The 16,249-nt window shown below is 48.8% G+C and overlaps 1 protein-coding gene across 1 annotated transcript in view; it reads left to right on the top strand.

Annotated features, from left to right (window-relative positions):
• Nucleotides 1-252: 252 nt before the first annotated feature.
• Stk24 (serine/threonine kinase 24) overlaps nucleotides 253-16,249 on the top strand; it is a 100,785-nt gene continuing 84,788 nt past the window's right edge. The window contains exon 1 of the mRNA XM_078016245.1: nucleotides 253-388. Coding sequence (XP_077872371.1) covers nucleotides 347-388 — 42 coding nt within the window. The 5' untranslated portion in view covers nucleotides 253-346. The remainder of the gene's footprint in view (nucleotides 389-16,249) is intronic.

The raw sequence follows: 16,249 nt of genomic DNA, 5'->3' as shown, positions 1-16,249 counted from the left end.
GCGGCGGCGCTCGGCGCTCGCGGGCTCGGCGGGCTGTGCGCGCCCACTCCGGCTCCAGGCGGCCAGCGCGAGCGGGCCCAGGCCGCCCTGCTGCAGCCGAGCATCGCGGCGGCGCAGCGGTAGCAGCAGCAGCGGCAGCAGCTCGCGCGAGGCCCCGCGCCCCCCGCAGCCCCTCCCGGCTCCGTGCATGGAGACGCGGCCCGCCGTCCGCCACTGAGACCCGGCCGGCCGGGACCCGCCGGGGCTGCGGTGGCCTCGGGCTCCCGCGCGGCCCGCGGGCCTGGTCGCCCGCGCGGATCGCCGCGGTCCGGCCGTCCCGTGCCAGGAAGTGGCCGTCCGGAGCGCCATGGCCCACTCCCCGGTGCAGTCGGGCCTGCCGGGCATGCAGGTAGGCAGGGGCGCCGCCGCGGCGGAGGGATGCGGGCCGGCGGAAGCGGGAACTTGGTGTAAACACGGCCCCCCCCACGCTCTCCCTTCCGGGGTCGCGCCGGGGCCCGCTGGCCACGTCGGGCCCGAGTCCCCGGTTTTCGCTGGCGCGGGCGGCCGGGTCTCGGGTGTGCGTAAGAGTGGAGGGGCCGGGGGACCACGGCCTGGGTCGCGATGTGCGATGCCGGCGCCTCGCGCTCGGCGCTCGCCTCGGTCCCCAACTCGGAGCTGCAGGCCGGCGTCGGCCCCATCCCCGGGGAGAAGGGATGTGAATCAATGCCCTTGGAGGCCCCGCTCGGTCCCTGGGGCCCGGGCCCCCGGAGTCTGTCTCCTAGGAGACCCCCAGGACCCCCAGAGCCACCAGGCGGAAGACTGAGCGGAGGGCGGGGACCTGGGAGCGCGCCCCAGCGACTGGTCCCGGGCCGCGCGGCCCCGCGGAGCAGGCGGCAGGGCGGGGTGCAGGAAGGTGCAGCCGAGTCCCCTGGCTGCCCTGGGTTGGAGCCTTTGGTTCTTGGGCGGGCCGAGGGGAAAGTGCGAGCCTGCAAACCGGGAAGGGGGAATTCTTGGGACCGCGCGCTGGAGCGTCCCGGGGCCTGGCCCAGCCAGCCAGTGCCGGACGCTGGGCTTTCACTTTGAGACTTTGATGGCTAGGAGAGGAGTTCCCTGCAGCAGACCTCTCTGTGGATACTTTGTGGCATCTTGGCCTACCAGTGACTTTTTGGGGGAATCAGAGGAGTTGAATTTCAAATTTACAAGAATGCATTAAAGTTTTTTCGCTTTAGGGGACTGTTTTTCAACCCTTTGGGAGTGGGGAAACAGCATCCTTGGCTAACTTGTAATGTTTGTAAACTCACAAATGGTAACAAAGTGGGATTAAAGTCGCATGGTACAGTTAGGGCATGTCATTAAAGTGTTGCTCTTCCTAGCATTGTAGCTAAATCAGTGAACAGAAGAGCTTTAAGAAAACAACCAAAAATATCCTCCTGGATTATTTGTTATAATATGGATAGCAACAAGCTCCTTCCTCTGAATCCAGGGCCCAGAAGCAGGATGCCTAGACCTTGGCTCTGAGGAGCAGGAATCTGAGACCCTCGTCCAGAGAGATCATATTCTCTCTCTCTCTAATCATAAAAAGGAAACAATTTCATTGTTCTGGTTTGAAACCTAGAAAAATAGGAAATCAAAGTTACTACTTTTAATGGCAGTTAGGATTTTAATCCAAGTTTGCCCTTTTTTAAAGGAATCATGAATGGGAAGATACTTGAAGAATGTTCCTAAGTCTTATCTAAAAGAATTTTACATTTTATGTGTTGACTACTAGGTAAAAATCAGATATGGTTCTTGTTATTCCCTAAAGTTCCTGCTTGTTTGAATTTAGAGGCCTGAAGGCCTGGTGAGCTGGGTGAAAAATAATTTCTTGTCTATAGAGCAAGAAAGGTCTCTTGGAATGATTTTAAAAGTTTTATCAATATTTCCTTTAGACTGACTTTTATAATGTGTTAATCAGGTTGTGTTAATCACCTCACTTACTTAGGTGCTCAACCTTCGTGGAAAGTGAATCAGTTTGAAAAGGTACAAAGCAAGCGCCTTGCACAGTGGCACAGGCCATAATCCCAGAGGCTCAGGAGGCTGAGGCAGGAGGATAATGATTTCAAAGCCAGCCTCAGCAAAAGTGAGGCAGTAAGACACTAAGTGAGACCCTATCTCTAAATAAAATAAAAATAGGGCTGGGGATGTGGCTTAGTGGTTGAGTGCCCCTGCTGAGTTCAATTCCCCTCCCCCCCTTACCAAAAAGGTAAAAAGCCCCTGTGGCTAGTGCACTGAAGTTAGTATTCCATGGACACCAGGTAGTTCTGGTCTAGGGCTTTTTTTTTTCTTTTTTCTTTTTTAGGAGTGGGCCAAAATTCCTCATCTTGAGAAAAGAAGATATATTTTACCCCTCAAAAAGAGTGCATTTCCTAGGTGATGTTACAGGCAGGAGTTTTAATTTTCTGAGTTTAAAGATGAAATTTTTCTCAGTAGGAAAGACCAGTTTTTCAGCTGTTGGAGTGTTCGAGGTGTGAAAGTGGCTTCTGACAGTCATCCCTGTGCTTACGTACACTCAAACTGTGTAAGATTTTGGTGTACCATTTGGGGAATAACATTCCTTCTCCTCCCATCCCTCCAGAAAACAAGCACACTTAGGAATTAGCAGCTGCTGCTGCCGCCAGGGGAGGGCTCCCTGGAAGCTGTGGATGAGGATTGCACTAAAGGCACACCTGGCCTTGACCCTGGGCAGAGATAAAACTGGAGAGAAGTACTCCTCCCTTCTGGGATGGATCTCCGGTCCCTCCTCCGTCCTCACGCCCTGACCTCGGCTTGTTAAGGAGTTGGCTTAAATGTTTTGGAAAGACTACAGAGTGAATTTAGGTGGCCTGGGCAGGAATGCTTATAAAATAGCCAGAATGAGGAACATTTTAGTCTGCAGACCATTTTTCATGTCTTGCAAATCGCACTTCGCCGTCTTAGGATCCTTGTTGGTACCACTGAGACATAGGTATTATTTTAACCATTTTATAACCATGGAAACCAATGCAAATGATTGGATCAAGGTAAGATAGGGTATTTGGTGGCAAACTTGTGATTGGAAACCAGGTCTTTGTTGCCTTGAAGACCATACTCCCACTCACCATGCCATTATTGTTACTTTTGCAAACATTACAGTCATTATATTCCAGATTATATTTGATGAAGAAATTAGAAATAAAGATTTTTTATTTTAAATTTCTACAGGCAGGAGCCATTGTTGAATGCTCTTGTGAGAGGTTCTAGGTTGACTGCTGTAGTCTAAGTGGGTTACCATCTTTAGTAAATGTTAATGAAGGTTGCTGAGGCCTTTCCTGTTTTTCCTCCCACACCCCGGTTTTATATTAGCATGGGGGAAAATAGAAATCATGAACTGAATGTAGTAACTATGAATAAATATAAAGAAATTTGCTTGATTGGTGGCAGTAAGTACGCCCTGTCCTTCATTGAACATTTGTTGTTTTACTCAAATTAAAAGCAAGCTTCAGTTGGAGGTGGGAGCAGCCATCAGCTTTGAATTTGCATAAATTGTGATTTAAAAAGAATTTGTGATTTAAACAGAATTTTCCAGCCACCTTTCAGCTTTTCTGGACTGTGATGCCAGTTAGAAGTAGCATTTACATCCAAGCCAGAAACTGAACTTTCAGGAGATAGTTCTGTTCTTTACTGTTAGCTCTGTACTTTTGTGATACATTTTATTTAAAAAGAGGAGCTGGTTGCAACACTGAATTGATTTCACAGCCCACTGGTTCCTGACCCATGGTTTGCAAAAACACTAATTAGATCAGGTATTTGTGTACCAGAGCTTGAGTTAATTCAGCGTGTTTTGAGGTTATCATAAATTTCGGATACTGCCATATTTGTAAGTACAGACAATTTAGAGGAATCGCTGAACAACAAGATTCTGCTTGTTGACATCATCCTGTCCCTGGCCTTCCCCCTCTCCTTTTCCTGGCTCCTTGGAGAAACAGACCTTTTCTGAGAGGCCCCTTGCACTGGGATCGAGAGAAGAGAGTGTTGAGTTTGGAAGTCTGGGAGACAGGACAGCTGCGTTTAATTGTGGCCTGAGTACTGCTGCACTTTTTCCCTTGCACGTCACATTTCCATGGTTTCTTTTCCTTAGCAGATGCCTGCCCACGTTCCCTGGGGGATTGTCAGGTGTCTCTGAGTGTGGACATTCAGTGATGGCAAGAGATTTAGGTTCTGAGAGCAACGTGAGGTGAGGCTGAACTGTAGGATGAGGTCCAGTGTCTCACAGCTCCGCTCTAGACAGGGGAGCCTGCAGGAATGGATGGCACCAGGAGCTGTGGACCTGTGTATAGGTCCCTGTCCTCAAGAGGTCAGCAGCCTGGTGCCAGGCAAGTGCCCTAAGACAGTTGCAGTGACTGAGGGACACAGCACAAGCCACTGGCTTGGGAGGCAGTTTTGGAGAGTTGGATTGAATCTCAGAGTGGAAGTAGGGGGTCCAGGGAGGGCCTGCAGGTCTGCTGGGGCAAGGCCTGGGTCTTGGGTGGCAGGAGGCCTGGTCCAGTTTGGAGCATATGAGCATAATGGCCTTTGGGCCACCTGCTTTCTCAGGTGTAGGTGGTGGACAAGGCCAACCCAGGTGGGTTCTGGGGTAGGCTGAGTGTTTTCTTAGCAGGTGTCAGTACTTGAGGTTGGAGGCCCACAATAGCCCCTAAGGGTGGGGTGTTCCTGGGCAGCCAAGATGGACTTGTTAGCAGGGTTCATGCAGACCTTGGCGATTTGAATAGTTCATAGTCTTTTGTTGCTCTTACCCCCTTGCTTTACAGCCTTTTCCTGCTGCCCCAGAGTAATGAGGAAAATGAAGGCCGGTTTTCCTGTCAAAATTAGTGCTGTCTAAATTTTTAAAATACTGTGCCAATGCTTCATGTTCCCTCTTTATCAGTAAAATGTAACAATGGTAAGAATTTGTTTTGCTTGAAAGTGTTTTTTGTTTGTAGGATGGAGGTGGGAGATTCAAATAGGAAAGTTACAGTAACTTTTGGAGTAGTCCTGGGCATTTGAGTTCTAATCCAGGATCAGGGAACATTCTTGCTAGTAGGTCACAAAGAATGGAGTGCCCTTCAAGAAGGATTTGGTCATGTGAGGTTTTTATAGGTCACCAAGGGTGCAGTGTCCCCATGGAGGCTCTGGTGGCCAGCCTGGGGGCCGTCCTGTCATCCGGTGGTTTTGGTGCTCTTCTGTGTCTAGCGGTGAGCTGAGCTGCACGTTTCCTGGTGCAGGCTGATAATGTTTTCGAGGTGGCCCTTGGTGAAGGATGCTGGGCCAGGGGTCAGCCTAGGGCCCAGCCTGCCAGTTGCAGCCTGTTCTACGTGGCACACCCTCTAAGCCAGGGTGGAGGCCTGAGGTCTCTTGCCACTTAGCTCTTTATTTGGGCAATTTCCCTGTGATTCAGACTTGCTGCTTGAAAAGTCCGAACCTGCGGAAGCAGGCCACACCCGGCCCTCCCTGCTCTGTTTTTTTTTTTTTTTTTGTGCCTTAGCCTTTCGCCATCCTCACTAATGGGATCTTGTGGCCAGTGAGTGCAGGAAATAGAAGCTGCACTCTTATCCCTGCCGCCTGGAGCCAGCCACTGTCCTCCAGCCCGTCACTTGTAGCCATTTCTCATGACTCAGGTTTTCGCAGTGGGATCCTGTGCCAGATGCTTTAGGAAAAAGAAAAAAATGTGGCTATTAGAACACCTGGCTCTTGGGGTGAACAGGAGTTCCCCAATCCTAGATGGCTCCCTGGTTTCCAAGGCTTAGACTGGGAAAGACAGAACAAGATGTACCTTTGCTTTCTACATTGTATCAAACTCCCCGTGCTGCTGATTGCTGAGGCACCCGTGTCCACAGAGAATGACCCTGTTGACCTCAGAGACCTTCCCTTGTGTTTTCTTAAAAGTATTTTTTAGTTGTAGATGGACACGATACCCTTATTTTATTTATTTAGTTTTATGTGGCGCTGAGGATCGAACCCAGGGCCTTGGGCCTCGCACGTGCTGGGCAAGTCTCTACCGCGGAGCCCCAACCCCAGCCCCAGCCCCTTCCCTTGTGTGTTTTCTGAGGGTTTTTGTTCAGAAAACGAAACTTTTTGTGGAGTGCCCTATTCATACCTGACTAAATGGTGGGAACGTTTTAAGTGTATGTGAATGCTTACTGAACTTGTGGCTGGGGTTTATCTTCCTATTATAAGTCTCTTCCTGTTTTTAAAGAGAATTTTAGGCCCTAAGATTTGAAAGGGCTGTTATCGGGCCACATCCTTTGTTTAATTTTGTTTAGTTTAATTGAAAAATATGGATTAATTGTGTAAGTTTTGCTGGGAGAGACGGCTGCCCCTCCATGCCTCTCCCTGCTCTCCCCTCGCTGAATTTTCCTTGTTGCTCCTTAGTTCATGAAGACTTTGAAGAGTTGCTGCTCCTGTTGGCTTCAGGCTCGGGGTGCAGCCGGGGCTGTGTGGTGGAGGCTTGGCCTGTTCTCCCCCTGACTCCCAGGCGCCCCTGCCCTGCCCCTGGAGTCACAGGACAGCTCTGGAGGTGTGCACAGCCCAGCCTGGCTAGTGACCTCCCCCGGAAGTTGTTGTTGGTTGTTTTTTATTTATTTTTTGTGAATGTACTTAGAACCCCAAACACTCCCCAGGTGTTGCAGCTTGTCCTGGGAGTTTCAGGTGGTGGGGACAGTGTGTTCCTCCTCCTTGGGGGAGCTCTGGAGCCTCCGCTCGGCGCCTCTCTGTTCTGGCCCCTCTGATCTTTCTTTGCCTTCATCCCTGGATTCTTTGGCTGCTCTCTTAGGCCAGATGTCCTGTGTTCTGTATCTCCTGCCATCACCTTTGGGTGTCTTGCAGTCCTGTCCTGTGAAGGGCACGCAGGACACTGATGTTTTAAGAGGTCTTTATTCTGGCACTTTCGGCATGGCACAGAGTCATTGGTGGAGAAGAGTGCAGAATTTTGAAGGCCCTGGTCCCCCTTGGTCTAGCCGGTAGGACTCTGCACCTAAAAGCCCAGTAAGACGGGAATTGTCCGTTGTGTCTTGAAGTGCGGTCTTGGTGGACTCTTTGACTGGTACAGTGCGTTTTTTTTTGGTCCTGGGGATTGAACCTAGGGCTGCTTAACCCAGAAGCCACATCCCTAGCCCCTTTTATATTTTGTTTAGAGACAGGGTCTTGCTGAGTTGGTAAGTTCCTTGCTAAGTTGCTGAAGCTCTTTTGAACTTGCCATCCTCCCATCTCAGCCTCCCATCTCAACCTCTTGAACCGCTGGAACTAAGGTCTTTTATTGATTTTTTTTTTTTTTTTTTGGTGCTCCTGTTCCTCCATTTTCTGGGTGGATCCTCATTCTTATCCTTTTAAAGCTATTTTCATTGTCTATTTCACTCGACTTTCTGAGTTGAGTTCTGTCTCAACTTTTCCAACTCTTGTAGTGACTGTTTCATTCCTGCTTTAGGGTATGTGTGTGTGTGAGTGTGTGTGTGTGTGTGTGTCCCCTAGGGGTCAGACCCAAGAGTCTCGTGCATGGCTGACAGGTGCTGTACTCTGAGCTACGTTGTACCCAGCCCTCCTGCTCTTCTTGTTCTTTTAAATTCTAAGAGCTCTTCTTGGTTCTCTGAATGTCCCTTTATTGTAGTGTCTTTTTCCTTTTTAATGTGAAATACCTGTTTTTATCTCTAGAGTGTGACTCTCTTCCCCCTTCTTGGGCTTGGTCTTCTTTTCCGTGGTGGAGGCCACCCTGGAATGCCCACTCCTATTTGTGAGTGGGACTTTAATCATGGGCTCTCAGGTCTTCTTCCCCACGGGCCGTTGGGAGTGGCTCAGGCACTTTCTCCTCTTCTTCCGCCATCCTCCCTTGGGACCCGCTGTTCTCTTAAGGGCCACTTGGGCTGCTGCTGCTCCTCTCTCGCTGGCAGTCCTGTGCCCACTGAGTGCTGAAGGGAGGAGGACTGGTGTGGGTACAGCGTCTGGAGTCCGCTGTTGCCTGGGCCAGGGCCTGTGGTTTCCTTCCTGTCCGTGTGTCTTGAGTATTTCCTTGATGGGAAGCGGGTGGTGAGGAGCGGGCAGGCTGTCTGTCTGCCACTTCGTTAACTGACTTTCTCACACTGATTCTCTGAATTCAGGTCCCTCTGCGGAGGCATCGGGTGCTGCCAGTTACTGAGTTTCAGGGACTGAGCCGTGCAGTGAAATTGGTTCTCCGTTTTCTGCACCTGAAGTTTAGATTTGTCGTCTGCTGTGGGTTGAACACGGCCCCCAACGTTCTTGTGTTGGAACTTAATCCTGAAATTGGGCTCTTTATGCTATTTGGACCTGGGGCCTTTGGGAAGTAATCAGGGCTAGATGAGGTTATTGGGGTGCGGCCCCCAGGATGGGGTAGTGGTTTTTGAGAAGAGGAAGAGAGCTGAGCTGCCCTGCCGGCTCTGGCCACGTGATGACCGCCCAGCAGGAAGGCCCTTGCAGATGTGGTCCTGCAACCTTGGACCTTTCACCTCTTTGTAAATTGTCCAGGGATGATGTTCTGTGTGGCAGCACAAGGTGGACTCGGACGTCTCCCTCTAACCCACTTGCTTCCTAGCATCTCGTCACTGTTCTAGCATCTGGGTGTTTTTAGACTTTTTTTTTTTTTAAAAGAGAAAACCCCTTTATTATGTTTTTCGAGGGTTCAGGATTGACCCCTGGTCGGTTCTTCTTCATCTCCAGGCCACTCTGCTGCAGTTTATTGGTGAAAGGATAGAGGGCCCGGTGGGTGGAGTGAATTCCAGGGTCCAGAGACTGTTCTGTGCCTGAAGGTGGGAGGGACTCCTGAGCCTTGCTCTCTTCATCACGTGATTCTGCCTATTTTGTCTCTGTAAATAAATGGTGATATAAATAAACGCTTATTTTCCATCTGCTAGTCAGTGACCTCCACCTCCCTAACAGGCTTCTCTTGATTTTCTCATCTTCTGTCCCATGGTTCTGTGGGCACAGAGTCATTTCAAGAAGTCCCATTAGGTCTTGGGGACATGTTTGCTGCAGTTGATCAAATTTTGGGGTCCAGCCCATGGATCAGAATTGAGCATGTGCTTCTCGTGAGGGCGGGGGCAGTGTGGCTGCACGTTCCGTGACGGTCAGTGAAAGACTTGGGCACAGAAGTGCCACAGGTGTGGATAGCTGCCAGGGCAGGTTCAGGGCTGCAGACTCCCAGACGACAGGAGTTGCCTCTGCCTCCCGGGGCCCAGCACAGCACGACATTCTAAATACTGAGGTGTCCATGGGTGGAGGATTGAGGGCGCATGTGTACACCAAGAGAGCTGCTCTTTGGGGGGCTGGCTAGCACCATACCCTGCTTAAGAGCAAAGTACTTTCTTGGGTAGAAATTCACAGCAGTAAACCTGACTACAAATGAAAAATAGTCCAGAACTGGGGACTGACCCTTGGCCAGCAGTTATTTTAGACACAGTTTTCAGAGAACTTTGAAAACATGTTCAGTGTGGGGAATTCAAGTTGTTAACTCCTGATGAAGAAAGGAAAGTGTTGTGTGAACATTGTCTCTGTGTTTGAGGCAGGCTCATTGTATCAAACAAGCCTTCAGAAGTGATCCAATAAGGAAAAGACGTGAGGGTGCAGAATTGCCTGAGCAGCTCTTACCGGTAGGGGGTGTTTATTTTTCCCTCCTCTTCCCTCTGGTTCCTGCACTGGCTGGGTGGAAAAAGTGAGCGGGCCTTGGGCCTGGCTGTATTTATGTCATTCTGGAAAATACAGATCTTTTAAGATTTGTCTTCGGAGGGAAACCTCATAGGGAGGGGAGTCACTGCATAGTAAGGGCCCGGCTCCTTGTCCTGGTGGACTCCGCAGGGCTCCTGCTGGGACTGGCTCTGGCAGCAGTTTTACAGTTGGTCCGAGTGTAGCGGATTCTGGATTCTGAGGTGGCCAGTTCTCACCTGGAAAGCAGCACAGCTTGGGGGAGAGCCCTGGCTTGCAGGACCAGCCTGTGTTCTCTTCCTCCTTCAGGTGGCTCCTGCCAGGTATTTCAGATTCCTCCTGCCACGCCCTCAGGTGTGGTCTGGTGCAGGCTGGTGTTGGGGTGCTCTTGCTGCCACTGTCTTCACTGCGAGGTGGTGGTGGGGCTGCTCCTCACTGTGGCAGGCGTCTGGCAGCTGTGGAGGTGGTGCTTGTTGTGAGTCATGTGCCCAGTGCTGCTGAGGGTGGCCTGCCAAGGGTGGCCTGCCAAGGGTGGCCTGGCCTCCGTGTGCATGGTGAGCTACCTGCATACAAGGTAGCTGGTCACTGCCTGTCTGTGGCTGGACCTGAGCCTGCAGTCTTGGGTGAATCCACCTGTGGGGTTTCAGGCCTTTAGTTGGGTCTCTCCCCCGGGCTCTGCAGTTTCTCTTGATGGGGAGCTTTGCTCCACTCTGCCTTTTATTGGCTTCCTGGAATTTAGGATGGTGGGTGTGGGTCCTTAGTCCTTTATCACCATTATCTCTGCCCAGCCCTTAAGCTCTCCTGAGGGTGGGACAGGAGTCTTTCACTTGCTTCTATTTATTGCCTTGAAGATGCACCAACTGAAAAAGTTACCCTGTCACCTAACCCAGGGAGGCTGCCTGGAGCTGCTGCATTTCTAGCAAGTTTCCAGTTGTGCTGCTGCCTCCAGGACCACACTTTGAGGAGACCTCCCTAGAGAATCAAGATCCTTAGATCCCCCTGGTTCCCGCTGTCCATCCCACTACAGTACTGTCCATTTGAAAAGCAGCTTCTCCAGTGCTTGTGGCTTACAGCTGGTGTGTCCGGAGTGACTTTGGAACCACTGGTCCAGCTTGTGGAGTGGAAGAGGCCTTGGGGTTGTGAGACTCGGAGCCTTCGCTATTGTAGCGTCTATTTCTAAACTCATACACAGCGGTCCAAGGGAGAGGTGTGCTCCTTGTCCTTTAGACCTGGGATTGCACCTCTCAGCTTGGGTTCCATGTTTGTTTTGGGAAACCCCAGACTGGAGCAGAAGCCCTGACCTGATGGTCTTCACAGAGGTGCCTCCCTCAAGTGGGGTCTTCATTCTGCTGCTTCCTGATCAAGAACCTTTTGGCTTCGTGGTGCTTCCTGGTCCAATATAAACGGCAGCCTACAGGTCAAAGCCCTGGTTAATGCCAGCCTCCTCTTCCCTGCTCTTCGGCCACCTCTGCTGGGTCAGCTCCCCTCATGCCTCCTCACAAGCAGGGTGGTGTGCCCCCGAGACTGCCCTGCTCAGCTCTGGGGGTGAGCCCACATCCGTCCCGCTGGCTCCTTTGCCCTGTAGCCCCTGTGAGCTCTGAGGGATTTTGTTTCGCTGCCTTTTGGGGAAGCACTTTTATTCCACAGTGCTAGGTCACAGTCCCCCTGCCCATCCCGGGGGGACTGTGGGATGACTGAGTCGTGAGTGGGACCCTCGGTGGCTTTTCCACGCAGGGAGTTTTGGGCTCGCTGGTCACAGTCAGTACTCTTGTCTCATCGCTGTCGTGCGTAGCACTTCACCAAGGATTTCAGACCTGGGGGAAAAACCAGACCAGGGGACTTTTTATAATAAATAATTGATTTAATTTGTAATTGAGAAAATGATGTCCATGTCTGCACCGGCCCTCTTGAATCAGTTGGAATCATCTTTGCTCTTACCAGCTTTTATTTGAAGTCTTTTTTTTTTTTGGGTGGGAGAAGACTTGACTTTTTTTTTTAAAGTATATTGTAATGTTTCTGAGGTTTGTAACAGTTTTTCATAACATGAGGAACTGGAAAAGTATTTTGTGTGCTTTTTCACATACAGGAGTAAATAGCATTGAGACTGGGGCTGTCGCCCAGTGGCAGCGTGCTTGTTTAGCGTGTGTGAGGCCCTGGATTCCATCCTCAGCACCAGGTATAAATAAATAAAGGTATTCTGTCTGTCTACCATACCCCTCCCCCAACAGAACACCACAATTAAAAAAAAAGCACCCTTCAGAGTCAGGGTCTGACTGTCTACAAGGCGTTTAAGGAGATCTGGTTCTTTGTTAAGGAAGAGTCTCAAATCTTGCTGAAGCAGTTTTGTGTCATTCAGAACGCTTTTCTCTGTGCTGTCTTTGAGAAAAGATGAAGCGCTTCATGGACCGAAGCTGCAGCTCCTGGCCTGGCTCCCCAGGCCGCTGCCTGTTTCCCTCTGAATTAACGGGAGGCATCCGCGTGTGAGGCCTGGCCACTGGGGCCCCAGCAGGTGTGTGGTGTGGTGCGGTTCATGCTCCTGGAGGCCTGACGCAGAGTCAGATGTTAAAGCAATCCTCTAGTTTAAAGCAATTTTGAGTCGAACAGTTTTCCAGAGGTGTGCCTGGTTCCTGTCCTTTGGATTTGTTACTGTTAAGTGGAACAATTTTTTTTTGAGAGCAGGCAGAGAAGCCGCTGGCACCTCCTCAGATATATACATTTATGTGTGTGTGTGTGTGTGCGCGCGCGCGCGTGTGTGTGTGTGTGTGTGTGTGTGTGTGTGTTTTGTACTGGGGATTGAATCTGGAGCACTTTACCACTGAGCCACATCCCCAGCCCTTTGTATTTTAAGACAGGGTCTCACTAAGTTGCTGAGGGCTTTGCTAAATCGCTGAGGCCGTCTTCAAACTGGAATCTTCCTGCCTTAGCCTCCCAAGTCTCTGGTATCACAGGTGTGTGCCCCTGCACCTGGCATGTGTGTGCTTAAAAGTGTGCCTGTAGAATGTGTTGTTTTCTGTTGTCATCTGACTTTGTCAGCTGGTAGCCTAAAAGGAACTTGTGCAATTGTAGTACTCTGGGTCAGAAATTATTTTTCCTCTTTGTGTTTCTAAGAGAAATAAAATTTACACTTAGCATCCTGAAAAACACTTGGAATGAAAAGTTACTTATGAAAAAATATTTTAAGTCTTTTCAAAATGGTAAAATCTTCTGGTATTTTTATATATGGTCTATTGCATAGATTATTTCTTAGTATGTTAGCCATAGCTGTCAAATAAGGCCTTTTCGAAACTCTGAGGATGATTCTCCTCCTCTTTGGTGTTTTGGGGAGTGGTGGTCTCCCTTGTCTGCTGGAGGACTTGTGTTAGCGAGGCCTTTGAAACCAGCCGAAGGGCCTGCCTTGCTTATCTGCTGGGGCAGCCAGGCCTGTTTCCTACCCTGGCCACGCTGTCTGGGCACAGTCTATTAAAAAATGTTGTGGAGTGGGGTTTGGAGAGTGGAACAGAAGTGGGAAACTCCCTCTTCCCCTGGAAAAATACCCTCACTCCATCCTCCAGAAATGTATTTTTAAACCCAAAGCATAAAAGCCTCTGTAATCCCACTACTTGGATATAGTTCTCTAGTTTGCTTATTTCCTGTCATCTGTGTACACATCGATCTTTATGTAATTGCAGTTGTAATGTAGGTGCTGTTTTTTAATATTTTTTTTTTCCATTTAGAATCGTATCATAAATACTGCCCTAAATTTCCATGCAGTTTTTTTCTCATGGTGGTGGTCATGAGGGGATCCAACCCAGGTCCTTGTGCACACTGGGCAAGTGCTATATCCTTGAGCCGCATCCTCAGCCCTCTGTACAGTTTTTAAGATTATTTTAATGTCCTAAAGGACTTTTGGGCCTTCTTTTTGTTTTTCTTTTGAGTATTGATTGGATTCAGAGCCTTCCACAAGTGAGGCAAGCTCTCTACCCACCAGCTCTTTTCATTTTTTATTTTGAGGCAGGGTGTTGCTAAGTTTCTCAGGCTGGCTTTGAACTTGAGATCCTCCTGTCTCAGTCTCCTAAGTAGCTGGGATTACATGCATACCTTCTTATTTAAAAAGTATGTGTGTGTGTGTGTGTGAGAGAGAGAGAGAGAGAGAAGAGGGGGAGGGAGGGAGGGAAAGAGAGAAAGAGAAAGTGAAAAAGTGTGAGTGTGAGTGAGGGAGTGTGTTAGACTGAACTCAGTACAATAAAATCACTCTCCTCCCTCGGCTACCTCTAGGCTCTAGATGACTTTGAAGCAAATGTAAGTGACTGAGGAAGACAGCCAGCATTCTGCCCAACTGAATTGTGTTTTTAATTGTCCTTTAGATGAATACTTCGTGATAAATATTCTGGTTTTAAAATTGCTTTTATAATTTATTTGTGTTTCTTTTAGCTTTTTAATTTTTTTTTTTAGTTGTTGATGGACCTTTATTTTATTTATTTTTATGTGGTGCTGAGGATCAAATCCAGTGGCTCACACATGCTGGGCAAGCACTTTACCAAATTTGCAGGACTATGAGTGTAGACTGAAGAATTACTGCTCTGAATTAATAGTCACTGCAAAAATAGGACCATTTTGCTTTTTAATGTGTTTATTATTATCATTATTTTTTTTAGAGAGGAAAAGTTTATATTGGCTCGTGATTTCAGGGGTCTCAGTCCAGGGCAGTTGGCTCCATGGCTCTGAGGAGCATCAGAGGTGCGGCAGAACATCATGGTGGAAGGCGTGGTGGAGGAAAGTAGCTCAGGACATGGTAGCAGGAAGTAGAGAGAGCTCTGCTCACAACATACAAAATGTAAACCCCAAAGGCATACCTCCAGTGACAGATCTCCTCCAGCCACACCCTTTCTGACTCCAGTTATCGTCCTGTGAATCCATATCAGTGGATGAATCCACCGATTAGTGTACAATTCTCACAATGTAATTTTACTCTGAGCATTCTTGCATTGTCTCACACATGAGCTTTTGGAATACCTCATACCTAAAGTGTAACCTCCCTGGCCTCCAAAAGCTTATGCCCATCTCACAATGTAAAATACATTTAGTTCATTTTCAAGAGACTCCATAGGCTTGACAGTTCCAGCATTACCCCAAAGTCCAAATCCAAAGTCTTCTGAGATTCAAAGCAAACTCTCAGCATGAACCCCTAGAACAAACAAAAGCAAATTAACTATATCCAAAAACAATGGCATAAACATTCATTCTTAAATAAAAACATAGGGGCATAGGAAAAAGGGATGGAACCAAAGCAAGACCTTCATCTTGTTGCTCTAACAAGTCCTATAGCTCCACAGCCAGCATCTGGCACACAGAGGACTATGGTGGTCTTTCCAAAGGGCTGGGTAGCTCCATCCCCTATGACCCCCGTGATTCTCTGTTGGCTCACTTCTGCTCCATTCCTGCAGCTTCCCTTAGCTGACATCCCATGTCACTGGCGTCTCTTAATCTCAGGTGTCTCCACTGCAGCTTTGGCTTCCTTCTTACTTCATCATGCATCCCCCCCTGCCCCCCCGCCCCGGCAGCCCACAGGACTCTGATCCTGATACACTTTGCCTGGCCTCTCAGGCCTTCTTTTGAAATCTTGGGTCAAGCTTCTGTGACCCTCTGATTCCAGCATCTTGATTCCTGCAGAACTAGCACCATGTGGTTGATGCCAGGTCTGAGACCATCTATGAGCCGTAGCCAGATCTCTTGGGACCAAGGCTGCAGCTGCCTCTGATTGACTGGGCAACTGAGCTTGAAGAAAAAACCTTCTTAAGCCCCAATCCCCTTTCCAAGCAAGCAGAATGCCCCAGTCTCTTCTCAAATTTTTATTTTTATAACCTTGAACCTGAGATGAGTGTGATTTTGCCAATTTCTGAGATCCCTCAAGTCATCTTTTCTATTTTTTTCTGGGTAAAATACTCAGCATTTCTTTAGTGGCTATAATATCTTAACCATACCTTCTTAGCCCCAGTAATGTACTTTTCTGGACAAATTTCAAGTTTTTCAAATCTTTCTGCTCCTGGTTATCACAGTACATTTGGCTAAACCCACCAGCATCATCTGTGCCATTGCTTGAATGCTGTGCTCCCTTGAAATTTCCTCTGCCAGATTAATTAGTCTATCACTGTTAAATTCAGCCTCACAGAAAATCTCAGGATATGGACAAAATGTAGAAAAGTCTCCCCCCCCCCCCCCCCGCCCAAAACAACATGAATGGCATCTAGTCCAATTTCTAATAGTCCTCTTCCTCTGAAACTTCTGAGCCCAATCTTTACTGTCCACAGTCCTATAGGCACTCTGGTCTTCCTAGCTTTTACCAGAATTGCTCATTAAGCTCTGCTTACAACATTCTAAAGCTTTTCCAGCCTGCATCTCCAAACTTTTCAAAATTGTCCACCTGCAAACCAGCTCTGAAGCCTTCTGAACCACATGGTCAGATTAGTCACAATGACCCCACTTCTTGGCACCAATTTCTCTTTTAGTCATCTTTTGATCACTGTGACCAAAAGAGTTGATGAGAACAATGTAGAAGGGGAAAAGTTTATTTTGGCCTATGGTTTCAGCTGGACCAAGGTGAGACAGAATA

This window comes from Ictidomys tridecemlineatus, chromosome 6 (genome assembly GCF_052094955.1).
Source record: "Ictidomys tridecemlineatus isolate mIctTri1 chromosome 6, mIctTri1.hap1, whole genome shotgun sequence".
Classification (NCBI taxonomy): Eukaryota; Metazoa; Chordata; class Mammalia; order Rodentia; family Sciuridae; genus Ictidomys; species Ictidomys tridecemlineatus.
Note: the sequence above shows the minus strand (reverse complement) of the source record. Positions and strands in the feature narration are given on the sequence as shown.